Genomic DNA, 26,303 nt, shown 5'->3' with positions numbered 1-26,303 from the left:
GGGAAGTCCTATTTATTTGTTTTTATTTTTGGCTGTGCTGGGTCGTTGTTGCTGTGCGCAGGCTTTCTCCAGTTGTGGTGCGCGGGCTTCTCATTGCGGTGGCTTCTCTTGTTGCAGAGCACGGGCTGTAGGCTCGCGGGCTTCAGTAGTTGTGGTGCGTGGGCTCAGTAGTTGTGGCTTGCAGGTTCTTGAGCACAGGCTCAGTAGTTGTGGTGCACGGGCGTAGCTGCTCCGCGGCATGTGGGATCTTCCCGGGCCAGGGCTCGAACCCGTGTCCCTTGCATTGGCAGGCAGATTCTTAACTACTGCGCCACCAGGGAAGCCCAAGCATTCACCTTTTTCAATCTTATTACCAGTGCCACTCTGGATCACAGAGATAAACTAGGAGAAACAAAACAGTGACCCAAATGTAACCAGGCTTATGCAGGGAATTTGAACTCAGTAAATCCCAAAACACAAAGCAAGAGTATTTACTGAATTCAAATAAAAGATATCCTCACTGTTCTTATAGGAGACCAAAAGAATTAACCAAGCCAGGTATTTTTTCTGGTCAGTACAACGAGCTCACTCACATCATTCCTTCTTACACTATGTATGAGAAGCAGAAATTCCAATCTAAACAATTCAGTCAGAGACATCCTTACAAGTAGAAAGGGACATTTCAGGGAAGCTTAGGTACTGCTGAGTTGGAGTTGGCCCTTCTCCTATAGCTGTTTTAATGACTGAGCTATTGCTCACATCCAACACTCTTCAATGTGTAAGAGTCTCATATATATTCCCAACAGGACCTAAACCATGTCACTTTATTTATCCTACTTTAACAGTTATTTTCTCAGAAGTCTTTTCCCTGGAGTGATGGAAGAGAGGCTGATAGTGAGCTACAGATGATCACAGTTTGCAAAAAAAAAACAAAACCCAAATAATTGCCTGCTTTTGTAATTGAATTACCATACTAAGATGTTAATAGTTCTCAGGCCAATCTGATTTTCCAAGGGAATGTAAGGTAAGAGCGAGGCAAAAAGGAAGTCAGGGAGCCTTCTGGTGACTTTCCTGACTTTCACTGCCACGTGACTGATGGCAGGATGAAAAGCAGTGCCTGGGGGCTTTCAGGCAATGGTAGATTAATAATGACATGGCCTTGACTTCCCAGAGGTAAAGGTTATGAAACACTCCAGGGTGAGTGGGCTTCTAATTTCATACTCTCAAGGTGAATGACAGCAACTGATGGTTTTTCTCTCAGAAACACTTTAATGCTTAAACACACAGCTGTCACCTCCCTGCCCCAGTTTCTGAAATTCATTTGAACATGTTTATTCCTCAGCCTTTATGCCAGCCAGACCACAGAACACGAGGTGGTCCTAAAGACCAATGCACAGAGCCTAAGCAGGACTGAAGGTGAAGGACTGGACTAGCAGAGGGTCTCGTCCATCATCTTAGCACACACAGAGTAAAGAGATACTCCAATACCGCCACACATATACACATAACACACCTCCCAGTACAACAATCTTACCTACTCTCAACAATCTTTTAACTGTTGAGATCAGATTCAACCTTCTAGAGCCAGAAGGATGCCAGGAACTGTAAAGCAACACCAGAATTAGAGACTACCAGGAACTGTATCTCCTATCTTTACAGTATTTGAAGCCCCAGTACACAGTCAGCTCAGAACCAAACACTCTTCTGAGTCACTAGCTCCCATCACGTCTTCTCTCTTGTCCAAATCAAGCTTCTTCCCCAACCCCCACGCTTGTCCAACCCCAGAGGAGGTCGTCTCGGTCTTGCTCTAGCTGATTGTAGGACAAAGCAAGGAAGGTGGAGGAAATGAAGGCTTCACACTTGAGACCCCTGGAAACCAAGTTCCTATTAAAAGTCCCCACCTCCCTCCCTTAAACGTCAGGAAGCTGCTGCTTTTAAGGATAAGTGATGCAGAGCTTGGCAGAAATGTCAAGAAATCAATAGAGGGAAGCTAAAACCTTCTGAGGGGAGGTGAATTCTGTCTTAGCCAAAATATACAGAGAATGAAGGACAACAGTTACCTGAGCATTCAGAAATTTACAATGAGCGCTAGGAAAGCAGATTCTTTCCCCTTAACATATTTTAAAACGCACATTTCTGGCTTCGCCACAACCTAATAAATCTGAATCTCAAAAGGAAGAGCCTAGAGAACTGTAAGGGACCCCTGGTGACCCTTATGTGCAGCAACAGTTGACAATAACTGCAAATAGCTTCGAGACAGTATAGACCAAAAAACCATAACAAACCAACCAACCAACCCCCACCCCACCCCACCCTCACAACAAAGAAACCCTCACAAAAACCCAATAGGCTGTGAGCAATAGCTCAGTCATTAAAACAGCTATAGGAGAAGGGCCAACTCCAACTCAGCAGTACCTAAGCTTCCCTGAAATGTCCCTTTCTACTTGTAAGGATGTCTCTGACTGAATTGTTTAGATTGCTACTCCACTCCAACTTACCCCCCAAAGCACTAGGGGCCTTCCAAAAAAGCTTATGCTTCCTACAAACAGGTTATCTCAGCTACAGGAATGTGAAGGGGAAAAGAAAGCTATTAAGGAATCACAGCTGGCTCTAAGGCACACCTGTCTTGCTGCCTTCCTAGAATTCAAATAGAGGAACAGAAACTCTTTTACCAAGAGAGTTCAATACAGGAAGAACATGCTGAAGCAAGATCCGGGAACACCTCAGATATGTGGGGAAAAGAGAGAGGCAACCAGGTTCAAGCACACAAAGGTATTTTTTTTCTCTATAGAACTGATAAAGAGAAAGAGGGAGAGTATCAATAAAGTAGAGAACAGACAGGGGAACAGACGGCTTTTGTCTTAAGGCTCATGTGTTTTACTTGTACATTTAGAGCACTAAACAGGTCCATCATATAAAACCTCTCATCTTGTGAGTCTGTTCATTTCCAGTTGCTCTTCCTCCTGAAACATTTCATACTCAAGATGAGCATGATAGTGAAAATTCTGAAACTGCCCCCCTCTACTCTACCTAAATAAACTCTTCACCCAATAAATACTTTCTAACATCCAGACACCAAGCATTTCAAATATAATCTCCTTCTCAATAAGATATCTTCATTGTTAGGGATTTAAAGATTCAATATGTGATATAAAATCCAAATGTGGAACCCTCTGAAAATTCATTTCTATATCTGTCCTAACAATCTGCTCTGGGGATGAGAAGGTAAAAATGGACTAAAATACTATCTTTAAAAATATAAGAAAAGAATAGCAAAGGAAAAGGAAGGGAGGAAAGGAGTTAACATTTTCTAGATCTTAACAAGGGACCTCAGATTTTATTAAAAACAGGGACTTTGCTAGTTTGCAAAAATCACTACCAAGTATCTTCCTATAAAACATCTCACGATCTGATGCCCTGTCTCATTCCCATCTGCAACTTCAAAATCTATAGGATTTATTTGACCTGCTTCAGCTTTCAGGCATAAAAAGCAACTTTACTATTGTAGTGAGTACATAAGAGAATGAACTATCACGTTATTATTAAACCTTACTTGAACCAAACCCATATGTATTCTTTAAAATGTTACCTCTCCTTATCAATGTCAGCCTAACAAACAGTATTACTCAAGTATTAGTCTCTCAAGTATTAAAATACATCTTAAACATTCCTATACTGCTACTGCTCTCACATCATGAGGAGCGTTTGAACACCAAAATTTCATACCCCCCCCAAAATTAATAACACAAACACGAACCAAAAAAACAACAAAAAAACACCCCACACTTTTTCCTCCCATACACATTTTGAAGGATGGATAGACTTGGATTCAGAGGGTTAGCTCACATTTCACCATAGCTAGGGAGACTATCTGGAGTGATCGGACAGATATTGCTCTGCTTAGAGAGCCAGCTAGCTACCGATCACCTCAAAACTAGACATACAACTAGATATACAATCAGATATGATTTACAGGTGGGTTTTAAAAACCTTACATGCTAAGAGTCTAAGAGTGGCACTTTTTAAAAAACTGGCACTCAGGGATTATCCTGGCAGTCCAGTGGTTAAGACTCCATGCTTCCAATGCAGGGGGCACAGGTTCAATCCCCGGTCAGAGAATTAAGATCCCACATGCTGTGCAGCACAGCCAAAAATTTTTTTTAAAAAAATAAATAAAAATAAAAACTGGCACTCAGAGAATGACCCCACCCCAAGAACTTGGTTGGCAAAAACAGCTGAAGGTATTTAAAAGTAAAACAGACTCAACAGAATGCAGTATTCCCCTCCTTTTCCAGAGTATGTTTACTCTTGGGGCAAAGACTAAGGGGGACCACAGAGAGGCATAAAACTTGTTTTTTATCAAAGTCATCAATTCTGACATGTTAGAAGAAGGAATGCAAAGACATTAGTGGGGGCGGGGTATCAAGCAGAGGAAACAGAAAAGAGAGTAAGTTTTTTTTCTTACTACAAACTTTTGTACCTCTAGTTCTTTAGGTTCAAACTCAATGAATGAAATCAGAGAGAGAAAAATAAAATGGTACAAGATTCTAGTGGTCTCAACCACGTACCTTAGGGAAGTATAAACCCTCTATCACAAACTTCTCAAAGATCCAATTTACAGTGAACAGGGCAAAACACCAGCCACAAATGCTTATATAGCACCAAAAGTTTTCTTGCTTCCCCCAATTTTTGAAGTTTTTCCTCTAAAGTGGTCAATTTATATTCCTAACATTTCTTGTCCAACTTTTTTCTCAACCATATCCAGGTAAAAAGTATGTGTTTGAGGTTTAGGGTACAGAGGGAGGGTAGAAGTTGAGCAAAGAAAAACCTGATTCCTATTTCTCTAGTTAAAATTAGAATACATTTTCAACAGCCCTGGGCAGGAGAGAAAAATTCCATTCTGCCTCTTTGCTCTTCCAAATTCCTATAGCCAAGTGGTTCAACAGCAGTTGAATGGCACACATAATGACATCATTGATTGGAATCATAATAGAAGGGAGTGAGAAGAGCGGGTGTGGGGGGGAAGTGGGAAGGGAGGGAGGTAAAGATGTATTTGTGTTACAGACAAAAGACAAGTTCTGTTCCTCAGCAGGGACAAATGAAGAACCAGATGAAGGGATAAACTGAGGTCAGAGAGTTTTCCCTATTGTTTCCTCTTTAAACAGTTCCTTCACCACTCCCTCAAGGTTTGTTCCAATGGATGGGTATAGAAACAGCAGCGTATGTGTTTTTATCTTAGAGGAGGAGGTAGAAGAAAAAAAAAAAGCCAAATATTTATTTTCAAATTATTATGAATTAAGAAGGGGATTTAAAGGACTGGTTAGATTTTAGTTGGGCCCTAAAATGCTCCCAGAAATGCTGAGGACTATGTGGGGTTGGGTCTTGGCTTTTCTGAAATTCATCTTCTCTGATAGCCACTCTCAATTGCCACCTCTATCTACTATATAACCTGTTCTTATTGTCTTTTCTTGTTGGTTAATGTAAGTTAAAATAATACAATTTTTCAAGTGGAAGAAGCATTTTTGGGGGAAATGACAATCTAGGATGAAGGAGGAGGGGAGGGAAATTTCCCCCCAAAGCCCTTGATCAATGAAATACGATGACTGAGAGGATCTACACTGAAGTTTTTTCCATCTGCAATCCTACTACCTGCATTTTTCTTGGTCTCATGGGGCACCATGAGAAAAGGAAATAGAGTATTAAGTGTTGCCCTTGGCCTAAGTACCGCTGCTTGAATATATGTGGTTGGAAAGAACCCAAACCTACTCAGCATGCTACTTTTCCTGGGATCTAAATCTTCTACCCCTTTAAAAAATATTCTACCAAACTCCTCACCATAACTTATGGTTCCTCAGGTCCTTCCAGTTCCATGTTGACAATGTCCTATGCATGGTCCCACAGTTCTTCCTTTGGAACAGGTTCGTATACACATGCCTAAACTAGTTAACAAATCCCAATTATAGACCCTCTGAGAAGGCTGGTGACCAAATTTTTTTTTTGTGGCCATGCCACGCAGCTTGCAGGATCTTAGTTCCCCGATCAGAGACTGAACCCGGGCCCCCGGCAGTGGAAGCTCAGAGTCCTAATGACTGGGCCACTAGGGAATTCCCTCAACTTCTAAATCTATACTGTGGGAGCTTCCCTGGTGGCGCAGTGGTTAAGAATCCGCCTGCCAATGCAGGGGACACGGGTTCGAGCCCTGGTCCAGGAAGATCCCACATGCTGTGGAGCAACTAGGCCCGTGCGCCACAACTACTGAGCCTGCGCTCTAGAGCCCGCGAGCCACAACTACTGAGCCTGCGTACTGCAACTACTGAAGCCCGCATGCCTAGAGCCCATGCTCTGCAACAAGAGAAGCCACCGCAATGAGAAGCCCACGCACCGCAACGAAGAGTAGCCCCCGCTCGCCACAACTAGAGAATGCCCGCGCGCAGCAACACAGACCCAAAACAGACAAAAGTGAAGTAAATAATTTAAAAAAAAGAATGTAAATCTATAGTGTGAACTTCCTTTTTTCCATATCCCACTGACTAACCTCTGTACCAAAACCCACTGCTGAAGGGAAGAAACAAATATTCTTCATTTATTTCAGATGGTAGAAGGGAATCTAGATAGAAACAAATAGGCCTTCCAGAAGAGAGTGAATGGAGACAAGCCATAATGAAATTTGTGTGCTAGAACAGGGGTTCCCAACCCCTGGACCACGGACCAGTACCGGTCCAGGGCCTGTTAGGAACCGGGCCGCACAGCAGGAGGTGAGCGGCGGGCTAGTGATCAAAGCTTTATCTGCCGCTCCCCATCGCTCCCATCACCCCCTGAACCACCCCCACCCTCCCCCCACCCACACCCCCCTCGGCCGTGGAAAAATTGTCTTCCACGAAACTGGTCCCTGGTGCCAAAAAGGTTGGGGACTGCTATGACAGAAGACACTTGTGCCCTCCTGTGCTTGGAACTGACTCTTTGTCCCAGCTTCCTCTTTGATATCTCAACACATTTCAGCGACAAGCTCCTCAAAAACAATAGGTCCAATGTCTCTCTCACTCTGAAGTGGTCCATCCGCAACAAATGGTGAGCAAAAATATACAATTATACGAAAGGTTCATGAAACTAATCACTGCAGCCACCCAAGACTCTTCTAGCTACCAGCCTCAGCAATAAGAAGATAGTCAGTGGAGAAATATTTGTTTTCAACCTTTTTATCAATATATTCTAACACTGTGTATCACAGAACATTCACCAGGGAAGAAAACTGGCAAAAAGCACGAACATGGAAAAAGTAGCCTTTAGGGTTTACAGGCCCCTTAAGATAACTCATTAGGATAGTTACCTATATGAAGAACTACAAGTAGGGAAAACTCAGTAATATCCTAGTAGAGAAGTAAGGAAGATGTACTAACGTCAACATTTACTACTACTAATCAAGAATCAAGAAGCAGTAACACATGCCCCTCACAGTCTCGGGAAGGGAGAAAAGTATAAACCACACTCCAGTTTTCTGCTTAGTGCCTGGGCCTGGTGTTTTTGTTTGCATTTCTTTGTAATACTTACCTAGCTGGATTTCCTGTAACTTCCTCAAGTATCAAGTTTCACTTTCCCAAATGCGTCAATGTTTGAAAACAAACAAACGAAAAAACCAATCCATGCAAATTAGCTACATCAGTTAACAATACCTCTCTAAGCTCAGACCTAGTTTCTACCAAAACTAATGTCCTATGACCATCATATATTAACTGAGCTGGCTTCCCATATATTTCCCTTACCCATTCCTTTAAGAGATGAATTTCTTATGTGCCAGGCCAAGTCCTTCATCAAGAGGACTGACCCAAACACTACTTCTCTTGGGAGGCATGGAAAACTGACAAAGAAAAAAAAACAACCAGTTAAGCACAAGACTGAAAACTTAGCTGGTGATCAATCAGAACCAACCAGGCAGAGGTTATTTATCTGGGTTTTGTTTTGTTTGAGGGGGTGGGAGGTTTCTCAGCCCACAGTCACTATGAAGCTTATAGGAGAAAAGGCATGCCATTCTATCCTCAAATAGCCCAAAGAGTTGGAGGGGACAATTTACAGCCTCTTGTGTAAAAAATGTCTACAAATGCCAGTGCCATTCTTTGCCCTGTCACTTCCCATTATCCTAAACCAACAGGATTCTATTTACTGAGACTTGAGCTGGAAACATGAACAGACAGGTCTTTTTCTTGGGCAGGGGGAGAGAAGGAAGATGGTTGGGGGGGTAGCCACATTTCTTGAAGTTTCTGTGTACTGCCTAATGTGTACAGTATACTAGTGGAGCTGAAAAGTGAAATATATGAGCAGTCATGCAAAAGTTAGCCAAGGAAGAATAGCAGAAATTCGATACCCTCAAATTTATAATATGCTGAAGCCATATATCTAAAATATGAAGAGGAGATGGTCAGATTGTGATAGTTAAAAAAAAAATCTGTCACAAACACTACGGCTCACTCCTCTCACACATTCTCTCTCTTTATCATATCCACTGGTATGTAGCAGAATCTACTGAAGAGAAACCATGATGCAATGAGGGCCTTAAGCTGGATCAAGCAAACGCAAACTCCATGCAATGAGGTGACAGAGAGTGGGTCTCTCTCATTGCCCCTTTTAGGATACTAAGATGAAGAAGAGGTATCTTCACATCACCTATTAACCTCCACTATTTGCACCATATCTAACTGAATGAAATCTGTGCCTGGAGAACTGTAAAACTTAAAGACAGATGACCAAATTACACAGGAGGAGGCTATACTGGAACCCAGGACCCCAAGATGAGATAGACATAATTGTGCTGCTCTGGCTGTTCCATAAATACAAATTTAATCATATCACTAACCTCTGGCCAAGCAAATACTAGGTAGCAAATCATCTCTGGTGATAGAGAACTGTTAAACACAGGACTCCGAACAAAGCAACTCTTACTGAGAACGCAGCCAGTTGCAATTTCATGATTTGGGTCTAGAACACTAAGTTCTAGAAAAAAAGTTACTTGAAAAAAAGAACAGTTCCTTTTCTTATCTCTTATTCCCTTTCCTCCAATTTCTCTCCTCCTACAAATTCACTCTGAAACTGCTTATATTCTACAAGTACTAAAAAAATCTGGGCTATGGAAACAGTGATCCAAACAGGTGGTCTGATAAAGGATTTCTATGCTACTTCCAGGTATGAAAGCTGTGTGGGAGATATAAGCTGGACTTGAGTTGTCCAATACACATGTGGCTACTTAAGTTTAAAATAATTAAAAATTCAGTTCCTAGTCACACTAGCTAATGTGTGACTATACTGATCATTAGCCGCATGTGACTACTGATCACATTTCAGGTGATCAATAACCACATGTGGCTAATGACTAGTGTACAGGCACACCTTGTTTCATTGTGCTTCGACTTACTGTACTTCACAGATATTGTACTTTTCACAAACTGAAGGTCTGCAGCAACCCTATGTTGAGCAAGTCTACTGGAGCCATTTTTCCAACAGCATTTGCTCACTTCATGTCTGTGTCACATTTTGGTAATTCTTGCAACATTTCAAACTTTTTCATCATTGTTATTATATGTGTTATGGTGATCAGTGATCTTTGATGTTACTACTGTAATTGTTTGGGGGCACCACAGAACATGCCCATAGAAGACAGAGAACTTAATCAATAAATGTGTGTGCTCTGACTGCTCCACCAACCGGCCGTTCCCATCTCTCTCCCTCTTCTCCAGCCTCCCTATTTCCTGAGACACAACAATATGGAAATGAGGCCAATTAATAACCCTACAATGGTGTTTAACTGTTCAAGTGAAAGGAAGAGTTAGTTGTACATCTCTCACTTTAAATCAAAAGCTAGAAAGGCATGTCAAAAGCTGAGATAGGCCAAAAGCTAGGCCTCTTGTACCAAACAGTTAGCCAAGATGTGAATGCAAAGAAAAAGTCCTTGAAGGAAATTAAAAGTGCTACTGCAAATGAACATTAGAAAGAGAAGAGAAACAGCCTTATTGCTAATGTGAAAAAAAGTTTAAGTGGTCTGGATAGAAGATCAAACCAGCCATAACATTCCCTTAAATCAAAGCCTAATCCAGAGGAAGGCGCTAACTCTCTTCAATTCTACGAAGGCTGCTGAGAGAGGTGAGAAAGCTGCACAAGTCTGAAGCTAGCAGAGCTTGGTTACGAAGGCTGCTGAGAGAGGTGAGAAAGCTGCAAAAGTCTGAAGCTAGCAGAGCTTGGTTCCTGAGGTTTAAGGAAAGAAGCCACTTCCATAACACAAAAGTGTAAGGTGAAGCAGCAAGTGCTGATGTAGAAGCTGCAGCAAGTTGTCCAGATCTAGTTAAGATAATTAATGAAGGTGGCTACACCAAACAACAGATTTTCAATGTAGATGAAACAGCCTTATATTGGAAGAAGGTGCCATCTAGGACTTTCACAGCTAGAGAAGAGAGGTTAATGCCTGGCTTCAAAGCTTCAAAGGACAGGCTGACTCCCTTGTTAAGGGCTAATGCAGCTGGTGACTTTAAGTTGGAGCTAATGCTCATTTACCATTCCGAAAATCCTAGGGCTCTGCCTGTGTTCTATAAATGGAAGAACAAAGCCTGGATGACAGCACGTCTGCTTACAACATGGTTTACTGAATATTTTAAGCCTACTGTTGAGACATATTGCTCAGAAAAAAAGATTCCTTTCAAAGTATTACTACTCACTGACAATGCACCTGGTCACCCAAGAGCTCTGATGGAGAAGTACAGTGAGATTAATGTTGTTTCCACTCCTTCTAACACAACATCCCTTCTGTGGCCTACGGATCAAGGAGTAATTTCAACTTTCAAATCTTATTATTTAAGAAATACTTTTCATAAGGCCACACGTAGTGATTCCTTTGATGGATCTGGGCAAAGCAAATTGAAAACCTTCTGGAAAGGATTCACCATTCTGGATGCCATTGAGAACATCTGTGATTCATGGAGAGAGGTAAAAAAAAATCAACATTAACAGGAGTTTGGAAAGAGTTGATTCCAACCCTCATGGATGACTTTGAGGGGTTCAAGACTTCCGTAGAGGAAGTAACTGCAGATGTGGTGCAAACAGCTAAAGAACTAGAATTAGAAGTGGAGCCTGAAGATGGGACTGAATTGCTACGATTCATGGTAAAACTTGAACGGATGAGGAGCTGCTTACAGATGAGGAAAGACAGTGATTTCCTGAGATGGAATATACTCCTGGAGAAGATGCTGTGAATATTGCTGAAATGACAACAAAGAATTCAGAATGTTACATAAACTTAGTTGATAAAGCAGCAGCCAGGTTTGAAAGGATTGACTCCAATTCCGAAAGAACTTACTGTAGGTAAGATGATATCAAACAGCATTGCATGTTACAGAGAAATAATTTGTGAAAGGAAGAGTCAGTCAATCAATGTGGCAAACTTCATTGTTGTTTTATTTTAAGAAATTGCCTAGGAAACACATTTGTCTAGAACTCCACACAGCATATGATTTATATTTACTACATAAATATTAAACTACATATAATATTTCCTTCATTTTGTACAACTCCTGGACAAAGATGATTTATTTTATATAGTTCTAAATTAATTTTATAATGTAATATATATATGTGTCCCATCCTTAATTCTACTTCAAGTGATTATGTAATGCAAAGTAATTTGGAGAATCTATTAATTATGTGAAAGTAACATTCAGGAGCAAGGAATAGATATAATATTTCTATACACTGCACTTTGTACTAAATTTAGGAAGTAACTGAAACAGATCTTTTTTCGTATGTAAAGCTGAATTTTTTAAAATAAATAATAAGCATAAATTATTTCACAACACAATTATTTCAGCTGCATCTTAGTCACTTGGCAGTCTGAGGTTCAGAATGCCACTTGGTTGCATTGGTTGTTTGAGGACATTAAAAGCAAGAATTTTTTTAATAAAAAATGCATTTTTGGCAAAAAAAAAAGAAAGAAAAGAAAAGAAACTGCCACTGCCACCCCAACCTTCAGCAACCTGATCAGTCAGCAGCCGTCAACATAGAGGCAAGACCCTCCACTGGCAAAATGATCACAACTCGCTGAAGGCTCAGATGATGGTTAGCACTTTTATTTTAGCAATAAAGTAGTTTTCAATTTAGGTATGTACACTGCTTATTTGTGACTCACTTTACTGCAATATTCACTGTATTGTGGTGGTCTGCAACTGACTCCACAATATTTCTGAGGTATGCCTATATTAGATAACAGATTATTTAATAGAACAATATTTTGTAGAATATTTCTATCATCACAGAAGGTTCTACTGAACAGTGGTGGTCTAGATAGCAAAATAGCAGGGACATTTTAATGGTTTATGAGGCAACTTAGAACAAACCACTGAAATTAGGATAATTCTGAAAATCAGGATTTATGATCAATGTAAATGGAACCTATACTCAAAAAGGACATCTCAGAAAGTCACAAGCCTCCAAGCAAAGTGGTCCTTGGAAAAAATCATATATACTCTAGTACAGTGCTATTCAAAATGTGGTCTGCCTCCTAGTGCTTGATCCCCAAACTGTTTATCAGTCTAGAAATAAGTCCAGAAATTGAGAGTGTTTAGAAACTTCCAAAGTAATTTAACATTTTTTTGACATTTTTATTTTATTTCGCAAAAGTTACCTCTTGACAATGAATTGCAAATTTTTAGAAACTAGTCTTTCGTCACAGAATTTGCAAAGCACTACTCTAGAACATATGTGTGACAATGAATGTTATTAGAGAACAGAGCTCATATAGTTAGAGTTCTGCCAATTACCATTATCTCATTTTAACTCTTTAGAATTTAAAATGGGAACTGTAATCTTATCAATGATCAACTGAAACACAGAAGTTAATTGACTCAAAGTGATAAAACCAGAACTGAAAACCAAGGAAGGAAACTAAAATTTATTGAGGGTCCAGACGTCCCTGGTGGCGCAGTGGTTAAGAATCCGCCTGCCAATGCAGGGGACACAGGTTTGATCCCTGGTCCGGGAAGATCCCACATGCCGCAGAGCAACTAAGCCCGTGCACCACAACTACTGAGCCTGAACTCTAGAGCCTGAGAGCCACAACTACTGAGCCCACGTGCCACACTGCTGAAGCCCGTGCGCGTAGAGCCCGAGCTCCGCAACAAGAGAAGGCACCACAATGAGAAGCCCACGCACTGCAACAAAAAGTAGTCCCCGCTCGCCGCAACTAGAGAAAGCCTGCACGCAGCAACAAAGACCCAACGCAGCCAAAAAAAAAAAATTAAATAAAAAAAATTTTAAAAACATTTAAAAATACATAAAAACAAAAATAAAATTTATAGAGGGTCAAAGTGTCACTATGTTAGGGAACTGCAAATATACACTTATTCTTCACAAACATGATGTTAGGTGTTACTCCCAGTTTTATAGATGAGGATCAAAGAAGTTTAGTAATTTGCTCAAAATCAATAAATGTATCTCTTCATGTTTTACTCAGCCTCCTGTGGAGGCTGAAAACAGGTCAAATATAGAGAAAGATTCCAGGGAAGAGACGGGAAAAGACTGATATCCCTGTATAACTCAGGTGGGCAGCACAGAGTGACAGACAAATTCCTCTCAGGAATGTGTCCCTATGAGCTAAGTAGTAGGAGATATCGTGTTCAATTTTGTTAATTTTGATAGAACACACAATGTATGGCTGTTGGCATAACTGATGCCATCTTGTGTCCATTCAGTTCCTCCTGTCCTTCCACTGACTCTACCTAGGGCTGTACTGTGTAGTAAATCTCTTCTCTGTCATCAAGGGCTCTGTAGTTAATAGATATTGTTTAATGATCATTAGGTCTGGGTGGACTCTATACTCTGTTAGTCTCTAAACAACAATGAAGAGCTTCACTGATATATTCACGGCGCCCACAAGACTAGTTACCCGTTCATAAATCTTGACTTGGGAATGCACTTCCTGTTTCCAAGCATGTACCCCCAAACCCTGGGTTAACTATAAGTATAAAATTGGCCCAATGGCCCCTCAGCAGTGTGGAGTGCAGCTGTGAATGCTTCCAGATCGTCGTCTACCCCATCCTACCCTGTAAGTATGTTACCCTATAATAAACTACTCCATTGATTATATATATGGAGCTGCCTGCCTCATTTTTCATATCAAGGTACCTTTTCAGTTCAGTGGGTACCTTTTGTTCCCTCCGTCCTCCAACACACAAACTCATACAATTCCCTAAAGGAGTGAAGTTATTGATGAGATTCTCAGATACCTAGGCCTCATATACAAAACAAGGAGACAGATGATAAGAAGGGCCACGGATCCAAGGCACCTTTCCCCCTGACCATCTTGCAAAACACAAATGACTTTTGGTTTATAATAATTCTTCCCTATTAAGCTGCTTGTGGTTTAAGAATCATATATTCTGCCTACCTCTCAACTCCTTTATTTTATTCCACATAAACCACCAAATACTCCTACTGAATACCGATGGTCTCAGCATCAAGTTGGGCAAAAAGACATGATGCTATATTTCTGGTAAACACAAAAAATGTAACCCAAAGGGAAGGAAGATGAAGCACAGTTGTGTGCAAGGTTATGAGTCTCATAGGGACACAACTAATGTTTACTTTTATATATTCAATTTTTCTTTTCTGAGCAAAAATATAACTACCGTCAGGTAAGTTTTTTTCTAATGGATTTCTAGAGAGCTAAATGCTTCCATACTCGAGTGGGAAATAATTTTTTTTTTTTCCTAATGATGGTTTTTCTGGTTTGAAATAGTCTTCCCTTAATCCTACCACCACTTGAACAACCAAGAAACATGCTCTCATTCTCACAAAACAAAGATTAAGAGACTACCGGCTCTAGGCAAACAGGAAAGTCCTTAGCATTTTCTCCAATGTGCCTAGCAAAACTCCAAACACAACAATGCCTTGTAGAATTGATCACTCCCCACAGCATGGTGTCAACAAAGTCATCTTGCTTACACTAAACATATCAGTTAGCAGAGGGGCAGAAAGAATGAAACAATTTTCTCAGTTTTGTTCCAAAGAACCTCCAAATTTTACTTTTAGGTACCTTTGACCTACAGACAGGACTGTCTTCCCCTGATTATTTAATTTCCATTATGCCTATATCAGAAGTTAAAGCAGATGTAACGTCACTGAACTCAACAAAGAGAAATATAAACCTTGTTCTAACAGCTAGCATGGAAGCTATGCAAACAATCTGTAGAAAAAAACAATTAACTTTGTTAAACAATAGCCATAATGTAATCAATAGTCAGTGAGAGGAGGTGATAGTCAAAGGACTGCATTAAATGAAGTGCTGAGTAGCCAGTTCTATTCTTAGGACAGTCATTTCCAAACTATGTAGCCCCAAGCTGCTCTAACATTGCAAAAATAGTACCTTACCTTTCTGGAGATTGAAGAGACATTCAAACCAAATCTTTGAGCTCTTTCCTTTAACTTATCCAGGTTAACCTACAAAAAACACAGGAAAAAAAAATATTAAAAAAAAAATCAGGGACTTCCCTGGTGGCGCAGTAGCTAAGAATCCGCCTGCCAATGCAGGGGACACAGGTTCGAGCCCTGGTCCGGGAAGATTTCACATGCCGCAGAGCAACTAAGCCTGTGCACCACAACTACTGAGCCTACGCCCTAGAGCCTGCAAGCCACAACTACTGACCCACGCGCCACAACTACTGAAGCCCACGCGCCTAGAGCCCGTGCTCCACAACAAGAGAAGCCACCACAATGAAAAGCCTGGGTGCCGCAACGAAGAGTAGCCCCCACTCGCCACAACTAGAGAAAGCCCGCGCGCAGCAATGAAGACCCAATGCAGCCAAAAATAAATAAATTAAAAAAAAAAATCAAAACAGAAAACACAGAAGGCACAAACTATGGTCCAAAGCTAAGAGTTCAAATAAGCCTATACAACATCAAAGATACCCTATGTGCCAAATTAGGAAACTAAGCGGCACTCATCCATGCCACTAATTATTAAAAGTTCTCTCCTGGAATGCAGTGAAAGATTCAGCCCCGCCTCTTTCATTCATCAAAGGTGGCAAAAGCCTAGGGAGGGTTTAAGATCAAAGTAGGCCAAACACTGCTTGAAAAAGCAAATAAATGTCTAAATCATCACCTCCAAACAAGTCCATCATTCACAGTCCAAAATTGTTAATTCCTATACATAGCCTTTGCAAGTAGTTCTTAACTCTATGCCCTGGCAAAGAGAAACTGTCACTGCAGCTCTCCGTTCTTCAGAACACAAATCTACTACCAGTACCCAACTCAATTTCCTTCCTTCCTTTTTCTTGGAAGCCTTGATATATAAGACTTATCATAAGGATATTTGGGACATTATCATTACTACTACTACTGCTACTAACTTCTACTACTACTACTAAAACATTTCACCTTCACTTACATTATTAAACTGTAATTCCAAGAGCAGGATTTCATAAAGCTAAACATATTTCACAGCATTTGCTTGCATTTTCTAAACATGCTGACAAGTCATAATGGTCCAGAAGGCATACTATCCTAGTCTTTATTCTCTGGTATTTGACAGGTAGTGTTGAAAATTATCAGTGTCTACAAAATAGAGCTCATAAGTTGCTTCCACAGATTCTCTTGTGGTAATTAAGAGCTTGACATTATCCAAAACCACTGGATGAGGCCCTAAAACTCCAGTACCATAAAACAAAGAGTTATATGGATTGTCCTCTAGCTAACAAAATCTACCCTTTTTTTTTCAAGAGGAGTGGTAGGAAGGAAGATGTTTATAATGACTTTGAAGATGCAGCAATTTTCCTGACCTTTCAGTACCTCAAACAATTCTTTCTATTTAGGACATAAGACACTGTACTGAAAACAGTCACCAAACTCATATGATCTCAGTTTCCTCTGATCTGGGGAGAAGAAGGAAATCTTTAACTTAACTAACTGTACAGAGTTAAGATTTGGCTCTCAAGGTTAAGAAAAAAAAAAAAAAGATTTCTTACCATAGGCTTGGCATCAGATGACAGGCCTAAAGAAATAAATTAAAAAGTTTTATTTAATATTCTTAAAAGTCATAAAGGAAGTTGACGTCTTTGAATCAAGTTAGATAGCATAGAAATCATATATAGGACAAATGTCCTTTATCTTATGAAGTTAAAGAAAAGGCACAGATTACATCTAGAGACCATGTCTGCACCCATTGCTGTTGGGAACATAAAACAGTACAGCCACTTTGGAAAACAGTTTGGTAGTTCCTCAAAAAGTTAAACATGCAGTTTACCATATGACCTAGCAATTCTACTCCTAGGTATATACCCAAGAGAAATGAAAACATATATCCACACGAAAACTTGTATATGAATGTTCACAGCAACATTAGCCATAGTAGCCACAAAATGAAAACCCAAATGTGCATCAACTGAGGGGTAGATAAAATGTGGTATATCAGTACAACCTAATATTATCTAACAATAAAAAGAAATGAAGTAATGATACATCCTAAAACAGGGATAAACCTGGAATACATTATGTTAAGTGAAAGAAGCCAGTCACAAAAGACCATGAATTGTATGATACCATTTATATGAAGGCAAACTTACATATATAGAAAAAACTTAGTGGCTGATTGGTGGGGTGGGGCAGAGGGAGCGGATGAGAAAAACTGCTAATGGGTATAGGGTTTATTTGGGGGATGATGAGTATGTCCTAAAATTAGACTATGATGATAGCTGCACAACCCTGTGAATATATAAAAAACACTGAATTATACACTTTAAATGGATGAGTTGTATGATATATGAATTATATCTCAATAAAGCTGTCAAAAAAAGAGAAAAACATCTTATCTGGACAAAAGACCAGAGCTACTATTATAATGAGTTAAAATTATGGCTTCTTAAAGCCAATGTTCTGTCCTGAAATTATCACTAAGAAGCAAATAGTACATTAGCCTGTAGGCCCAACCCCAATCTAGTCAATAATTATTTACTTAAAACTTTTCAGAATTTTATTTTAAGCAATCTCAATATTGTAATTGGTTCCCTAACTTTCCACTGTAAACTTTCAGGTATGGACTCAACTTTTACCATAACCTATGTACTAGGAACTGTTACATATTTTTATGTTCTCACTCATAAAACAGTATTTCCTTCTAAATGTTGCCAAATTCTACTCTTTTAAGAGCTACTCTGTAGTTCTAGGATTTTATTAATAACACTGAATGTTACCTACACATTATTTTATTGGTCAGTTTTCCTCTTTAGGCTAAGTATTAATTTTAACTTTTGCCTTTCTTCAAATAGCACCATTTAATAATGTCTTTAAAAACTTTTGGGACTTCCCTAGTGGTCCAGTGGCTAAAACTCCGCACTCCAAATGCAGGGGGCCCCCGGGTTCGATCCCTGATCAGGGAACTAGATCCCACATGCCTTGACTAAAGATCCTGCATGCCACAACTAAAAAGATCCTGCACGTGGCAACGAAGATCCTGTGTGCTGCAACTGAGACTCGGTGCAGCCAAATAAATAAATAAATATTAAAAACTTCTGTTGTACCATCACCAATCCTATTATCTCTCTCTTGATATAACTAAATGTCAGAGAATATTCTGTTTCTAAAGCATGTAGTGACAGTGACCAGAATTTCGCTGGTCTTTTATTTTTTTATTTTTACTTATTTATTTTTTTTACTGCGTCGGGTCTTATTTGTGGCAGGTGGGATCTTTCGTTGTGGCATGCAGGCTTCTCTAGTTGTGGCACACGGTCTCTAGAGCACACAAGCTCAGTAGTTAAAGGGCAAGCGGGCTCTCTAGTTGTGGTGCATGGGCTTAGTTGCCCCGCAGCATGTGGGACTTAGTTCCCCGACCAGGGGAACTAAGGGATCAAACCCGCGTCCCCTGCATTGGAAGGTGGAGTCTTAACCACTGAACCACCAGGGAAGTCCCTTGCTAGTCTTTTAAAAGGCATAGCAAAACTCTACAAGATCTTTGGAGGACATTTTCTTAACAGACTTGACACTACTAACAGGTCACTAGGAAGACTGCATTGGATCAGAAGACTACATTTAAAGTCTCTGAGGGACTTCCCTGGTGGCACAGTGGTTAAGAGTCCGCCTGCCAATGCAGGGGACACGGGTTTGATCCCTGGTCCGGGAAGATCCCACATGCCGCAGAGCAACTAAGCCCGCGCACCACAACTACTGAGCCTGCGCTCTAGAGCCCGTGAGCCACAACTACTGAGCCCGCGTGCCGCAACTACTGAAGCCCAGGCACCTAGAGCCCGTGCTCCACAACAAAGACAAGCCACTACAATGAGAAGCCTGCACACTGCAGTAGCCCCCGCTCGCCACAACTAGAGAAAGCCAGTGCACAGTAACGGACCCCAATGCAGACATAAATAAATAAATAAATAAAAGTAAAAATAATAATAACAATAAAATAAAAAGAGTAACTTTTCCCCCTAATTTATTACAAATACATATTCAATGTAGAAATTTAAAAAACACAGACAAGCAAAACGAAGTCACTCAAAATTCCACCAACCAGAGACAACGAATGTTATCAATTTAGTATATATCTCTCTAATCTTTTTTCCTAACCATACATGCACTTTTATTGGAAAATAGGAACATACTACAAATATTTTATAACTTGCTTTTTCCACTTATCTGTCTGACAAATATTCTTCAGTATAATTTTAAACATCTTCATGGTCTTTTAACTGTACTATGGTACACATTTACTCAACCAATTCTCTATTGTATATTACATTGTTTCCAGTTATTGATCACTATAAATAACACTGTGATAATCCTTGTGGCTAAGTCTTTTACCCAAGATTATTCCCTTGTAAATTCCTAGAAGGTAAAAGAAAAAATAAATAAATAATAAAAAAAATAAAAGAGACTCTTTTTTTCCTTTTGCCACTCACACTAGGCAATATAACACTGGACAGGTACACAATAATTACATGCTAACTTGAGACATCAGAATAAAGAAGGTATTAGAAACTTCTCTGAAGAGATCCAAGAAAAGGAAAACAAATGTTGGCACTTCCTCCTATTCTCTCATAACTTTAGCACCTTCTCTAAATTGCCCAGGAAGGCTTAAGCATGGTTTTACCTAGAGCAAAGAGGTGGATATAATAACCTCTTACAGGCTTCTAGAGCTAACAAGTTTACCTTAATTTGGAGAAATGGAATCTGTTGCGCCAAGAAAGTAAAAACATAAAGATAACTTTCTCAGAAGTCTCTGTACTCTTACCTTTTGATGGAACTGAAGAAATCCCAAATCTGTAGAAAGAAAAACAAGCTAAATTTTAGGAAGCTGTTCACACTCCTGGTTGTCTGTCTCCGTGTCAAGTATACATATGGCACTTCTTGCTTGTGATCTCAAGCCTTGCAATCATTAGCTAATTCTAACAACCCCATGAAAGAGGTTCAGTTGACTCTTTTTCTCACCAAGAGTCCAGAGAATAAGTTAAAAGGTAGCCTTATCAGAACTGGGAGTAGCAGTCAGTTCCTGACTTTTACCTATTACAAAAACCCTGCTTGATAATAAAACCCAATCTATAGCTACTACAACCAATCAGCAGATACGTTCTGAATAGAGCCAAGAGAGTATTTCTTTCCAGCAAGGCCTCTATTCTACTTAAAATCAACAACTATATTTAAAACCTAGGAACACATTCCCTCACCTTCATATTACCACGATCTCAGGTCTAGAAGGCTGGGAACACTCACCTAGCTGCTCTGGCAGCTTTCTTACTCTCCAAGCTCACAGGTACATTGAATCGTTCAGCTCTCTTCTGCATCCTCTAAGTGATAATAGACAAAAGAAGGGAAAGAGAAAAATTCAATTTCTGGTTTCCTTCTTTTAAGAGAAAAGTCATTTAGAGGTGTGTATCTCTACAACATAGGGATTAATTTCTTAAGGTCCAAACTGAGTTACATTGACAATCATAGAAGATATCAGGTTGTATCCATCCCAGGGCTTAACTCAACAGTCCTTTCCAGAAAGCAAACACAAAAAGACTATTATTACATTCATGTCCTCAAAAACAAAAGGGAAGGAATAAAATAAAACCCGCATTCTGTATCAAGCCAAGAAGACAAAAGCTGTGTTTGACTGACCTTTGAAAATGGATCAAAGGAACAGCTTGGTTCCAACACTAGTTGTACTCTTTCAGTTAGAAATGAGGCAGCGTTGTCCTATGCCATCTCTATTTTAATAATACAAAAAAACCCCACAGATCTTCACTGGAACCTAGTTTCAGAGATCTTGAGACAGAATCCAGAGAAATTTCAATCTCACCAGCTAGCTAGTAGTAACTTAAGAGTGACACCTTCCCTTGTAACTTTTCATCTCTTCCAAGGTACAATCCTCTCAAACTCTAATCTTAGTTTATAAACATCTTAAAAAGAGTTACCACTAAGACCAGAATACTATACAAAAAGACTACGGCCTCAAAGGTGACTATGCCAGCCCAAATATATTCCCAAGTGTGGCTGGTGGAAAAATGTATCAATACCAAAATCTGTCAATACTGATTTTCTGCCTATGAGTAAATATTTTAAAGTGATGATACAGACAAAATAAAGGGTAAGAAACAGAAAGATATATATATATATAGACTGCTCTTCTGAAAGAATACCTACCTCAGTCTGTGGTATTTCAGATGTAATTTTTACCACTTTTTTCTCTGCTGCCCTGGAAAAGGGATTTTTAAAATCAGAAGACTGATATTCTAAACCAAAACCTTTGAAGTGTATAAGAATTCACCTGAATCATGTCCTCTGTCCCATATCTCTCTACCACCCTTCAGACCAAAAAAACATGAAGCCCATTAGACCTTTAGTTCCTTGAAGTGTCATCTACTGATAAAAGAGTTTAAATAACAGACTAAGCTACTTTGCTAGAGTATAAGAAAATAACAAGGAAACAAGTCTGGTTAAATATACTGAGCTGAGGGAAATGCTCAAAGAACACCGGAAATCATTTCATTTACTTTTAGGAACTTTAAATGTACTTTTGGACTAATGACTATTCCTCCAACCCTCATTTAAATACCAGCTCTCAATTTTCATCACAATTAATGAGTGCTCTACAAGGTCTGGTTTCCTTCTTTTACAAATCCCTTATATCTCCCATGGGACCATAGCTCCAGCTGGAACAGTCAAAGTGGGATAAATAAAAATGCCAAAGGGAGTGGGAAGAAAAAAGGCTAAGGGGAGTCTGAATTAGGAAAACATGGTAAGTTACTAGTCAAAAGGTTTAAGAGAAAACAAAAGAGGGGGGACCAGGGGGGCGGGAGACAAAGTTCGGAAGTACTCAGGATAAGTGGAAGGGCATTAACCCTCCACCAAACAACCCTCATAAAACTGTGGGTCATAACCAGTCTCATTAAGGTCCCTCATTTAGAGACATGGGAGGCTTTTGTTCCAATATCCCAGACACTTTTCCCATTTGATGCCCTGAAAGGTAGTAATGGTTTAATGGCATTTTCAGAGGAAGCAATTCTGGAACAGGAACTTACTCTCTCCTCCATCCTTTTGTTGGAGGTCCCTGGACTGACAGATAAGCAATGGGAGCCCCCTGCTGACCATAACTAAGTCCTGCAATATTTAAGTGCCGTGGCTTGAGGAGGGGGGAAAAAAATCAAACTAGAAACAGAGGTATCTTTTTGGAGAACCTCAAGCAAAAGACAAAGCAAGGGGATCTCCTTTTGAATGTTCAAAGGACCTAAATTAGCCCTGTACATTCTGACTTTTAAAGAAATTTCTGATTTCTTTCCATTTCCCAGTCATCTTTCCTTCCCCAACCCTCTCTGTTTTGTTCAGGCAGAAAGGGACACTGAAGTTTAATGTTCTACTTTAAGTCCAATGCCATTAAAGTAGCAGTCCTCTCCACCAAACCCCAGGCTAATGACTTCCTCCACATTCCCATCAGTACACTTCATGGCAGAAAGGGAACCGGAGAGAAGAAGCTTCCTTCAGCTCTGTTCCAACTCCCTCAGGCACAATTAAGCTCAAGCAATAAATAGCATCATATTCTGGGGCTCATGTGAAATTTCTTCTCTTCACTCAGAAGTTTCGCCCCTACCCACAGTCACATACAAAACATTCTCCATGCTACGGGGACCCAGAATCTTTCGGTACATACTTTAGTCTAACCACTACTATCCCTCTAACAAGCAAAAACACAACCCCTCCCACACACACTTTCAATTTCTTTGTTTAGAAATTCACTGATAAAATTAAAGCCCTCTAAACAAGGGAATTACACATTTTACATATTATAAAAATAAACTACAAATTTTCAAACTTCATAATTTTTAACCCACACAGGCCAATTATCATTGTATTTATTTCATCTTCCTTCTTGCCCCATAGCTCCCCAAAACATCTCTATTTTAAAGCTATCCCATCGGCCATTTTCTCAAGGCATTATATCTAAACATAAACCTCCTATGATGGATGATAACTAAATGGCTTTAGAAAGCAGTAACATTTGACAAAATCTAATAAAACATTAAATGCACATCTTTTCTAATGCAGAAAATCCATTGCTAGAAACTTATCCTTTGGACATACCTGCATAAATTTAAAATTAGTTGTATATGGACATGCACTGTATTTTTTGCAATTATGAATAATTTAAATGTCCATCAACAGGAGACTGGTGAAATTACTGTTCATCCATAGAATGGAGTATTATTAGCTGCCAGAAAGAATAAGATTCTAAGTTGATAACAACTAAATCTAGGTGATGGGTTCATGGGGGTCTATTTACTATTCTCCTAACTTTTGTATATACTTGTAATATCCCATAATGACAAGCTAAAAAAAAAAGAGACCTACCACTTACTAGGATAATTATCCTCATTTCATAGGGTTGACGTGACGATTAAATGAGAATACATGTAAAACACTTAGAACCTTGCCTATATATAACTAATTTTTTTTTGGCCGTGCCATGCGGCATGCACGATCTTAGTTCCCCAACCAGGGATCGAACCTGTGCCCCCTTCAATGGAAGCGTGGAGTCTTAACCACTGGACCGCCAGGGAAGTCCCTATAACTAATATTTAAATAAAAACATTATATGATGATATAGAAAGATCTCCATATGTGAAAAAAAATCAAGAAACTGACAATATGCATCATGTGTGTACATATGTATCTGCACATGCACATATACACACACCATATAAAATATTCCAAAAGAATATATTGAAAACCTCTGGGAAGTCAGGTGGGGGTGGAGACAAGGGTACTTAATTTTCAATTTATATACTCCTCTATGTACTGTTTGCTTTGACTTTTTACATCTATTGTCTTTTATAATTAAATGGATTAATACAGCTATGAGGAACAAAAACGTTAAAAAGGACTCAACTGTTCTTAACATGCTGGAGTATAAGATGGCCGGACATTTGCCGGGAAACCCCAAATAAAAAATGTTTATGATCAACCTTGTGGAATAATTTAAATAAATCAAGATCCACTTTTCACTCTAGTACTTTGTCCTCCCCTCCTCCAATGTAAATCAAAAAGGAAAAGAGAATACAGTGTTACTTGAGACATAACCTTGCTCAGCACCCTCTTCCCTTACAAAATTCCTTATATGCAGAAAATGTGCATGATTCTCTATACAGAAAAAGAATCATCTATTACGGTGATACAACAAAGGCTAAGAGAACTAAACTTTATCTGGGCTTGAAGTCTCCTGCTCCTAATTATCTATTACATAACCCAGAGACAAAGTTACTTTGCTTCACTGGGACCATGTACTTGAAATGAACAAGACCTTTCTGAAAATGTATGATCTAATGAGAAATGAAAAAGCCAATGGGGGACTTCCCTGGTGGCACAGTGGTAAAGAATCTGCCTTCCAGTGCAGGGGGCCTGGGTTCAATCCCTGGTCAGGGAACTAGATCCCACATGCACGCCGCAACTAAGAGTTCGCATGCCACAACTAAGGAGCAAGCAAGCCACAACTAAGACCCGATGCAACCAAATTAAAAACAAAAAAATGGGAATGTATACATTCCAATGGGAATGTATAAGAGGTAAACAGAGTGTAACACTAAAAAATCCAGAACCGTCTGCTCTGTCCTCATTATAAAAAAGGGATAGTTACACATCAACAGTTTTTTCAGGAGGTTCTTCCTCTTTGACAGGCAGTTCTATGGGCTTCGGTTCTTCTTCCTAAAACCAAATGAAACAAGATGGTTAAAATAAATCAAGAGTAAATACCTATCAACAGAAGAATATGAGAACTCCAAAACGAACCAATCTTTCAGAACCTTCATTCCCCCTTTATGCTCCCCTAACGAGTTAGCATTGAAGCCCTCTAATGACTGATGTTTAGCAACGTGACCAAGGCAGTGGCACGCTGCCAGGCCAGTGACTAACCTTACTCTCTCCAACTCACCTCTGTTTCATCTCCCAGTACATCTTCTTCATTTGCCTCCTCTTCAGCTAAAGAATATTAAAATAATCAGGTCAAGCCCTGCTACAAAACCATCTTGATCACTGTACTTAGGCCAAAATTATAATCATTTTGCTTTCCCAAAATAAAATTCAATAATGAAGGCAGAAATGTTCATAAAATTTGCTCCACATGGAGAAGATAAAAACTATATTCTCTACCTAACTAACATCAATTAAGAGGTTGAACTCCAGCTGGACTGAAAAACTAAACATGATGAGGTCAAACTATAACATTAATAAAAAGTACTGTGGCAGAATTTAGTGGTGGGGAAGAATTTCTAAAACAACAAAAACAAAACAAAAAACCCAGAAGCAAGTACTATGCAAAAAACTTATTTTTCAAAACTAGGAAAGGGGGCTTCCCTAGTGGCGCACTGGTTAAGAATCTGCCTGCCAACGCAGGGGACATGGGTTCGAGCCCTGGTCCAGGAAGATCCCACATGCCGTGGAGCAACTAAGCCTGTGTGCCACAACTACTGAAGCCCGTGCGCCTAGAGCCCATGTTCCGCAACAAGAGAAGCCACCGCAATGAGAAGCCTGCCCACTGCAAGAAAGAGTAGCCCCTGCTCGCCGCAACTAGAGAAAGCTCACGGCCAGCAATGAAGACCCAACACAGCCAAAAATTAATTAATTAATAAAAAAAAAAGATTAAGATGATAAATTTTCTTTAGAAGTACAAAAAAAAACCCAAACTAGGAAAGGATACCGCAGAAAAAGAAACAAATGTCAAAGAAGATATTTGTGTCTAAAACCAACATGGGAATAGTCACTAGAATATATGATATGCCTGCAAACTAACAAGCAAACGATGAGAACCCCAAAAGAAAAATGGGCAAAGGAGAAAG

The 26,303-nt window shown here is 39.7% G+C and overlaps 1 protein-coding gene across 1 annotated transcript in view; it reads right to left on the bottom strand.

Annotated features, from left to right (window-relative positions):
- The window catches only part of SARNP (SAP domain containing ribonucleoprotein), a 51,813-nt gene that overhangs the window by 11,155 nt on the left and 14,355 nt on the right, over positions 1 to 26,303 (bottom strand). Inside the window, exons 3-9 of the mRNA XM_061204700.1 lie at positions 25,400 to 25,446; positions 25,106 to 25,173; positions 21,622 to 21,673; positions 20,707 to 20,780; positions 20,228 to 20,256; positions 16,971 to 16,996; positions 15,379 to 15,447 (exon numbers count right to left, since the gene is read on the bottom strand). Coding sequence (XP_061060683.1) covers positions 15,379 to 15,447; positions 16,971 to 16,996; positions 20,228 to 20,256; positions 20,707 to 20,780; positions 21,622 to 21,673; positions 25,106 to 25,173; positions 25,400 to 25,446 — 365 coding nt within the window. The remainder of the gene's footprint in view (positions 1 to 15,378; positions 15,448 to 16,970; positions 16,997 to 20,227; positions 20,257 to 20,706; positions 20,781 to 21,621; positions 21,674 to 25,105; positions 25,174 to 25,399; positions 25,447 to 26,303) is intronic.

The sequence above is a fragment of the Eubalaena glacialis genome, chromosome 11 (genome assembly GCF_028564815.1).
Source record: "Eubalaena glacialis isolate mEubGla1 chromosome 11, mEubGla1.1.hap2.+ XY, whole genome shotgun sequence".
Lineage (NCBI taxonomy): Eukaryota > Metazoa > Chordata > Mammalia > Artiodactyla > Balaenidae > Eubalaena > Eubalaena glacialis.
Note: the sequence above shows the minus strand (reverse complement) of the source record. Positions and strands in the feature narration are given on the sequence as shown.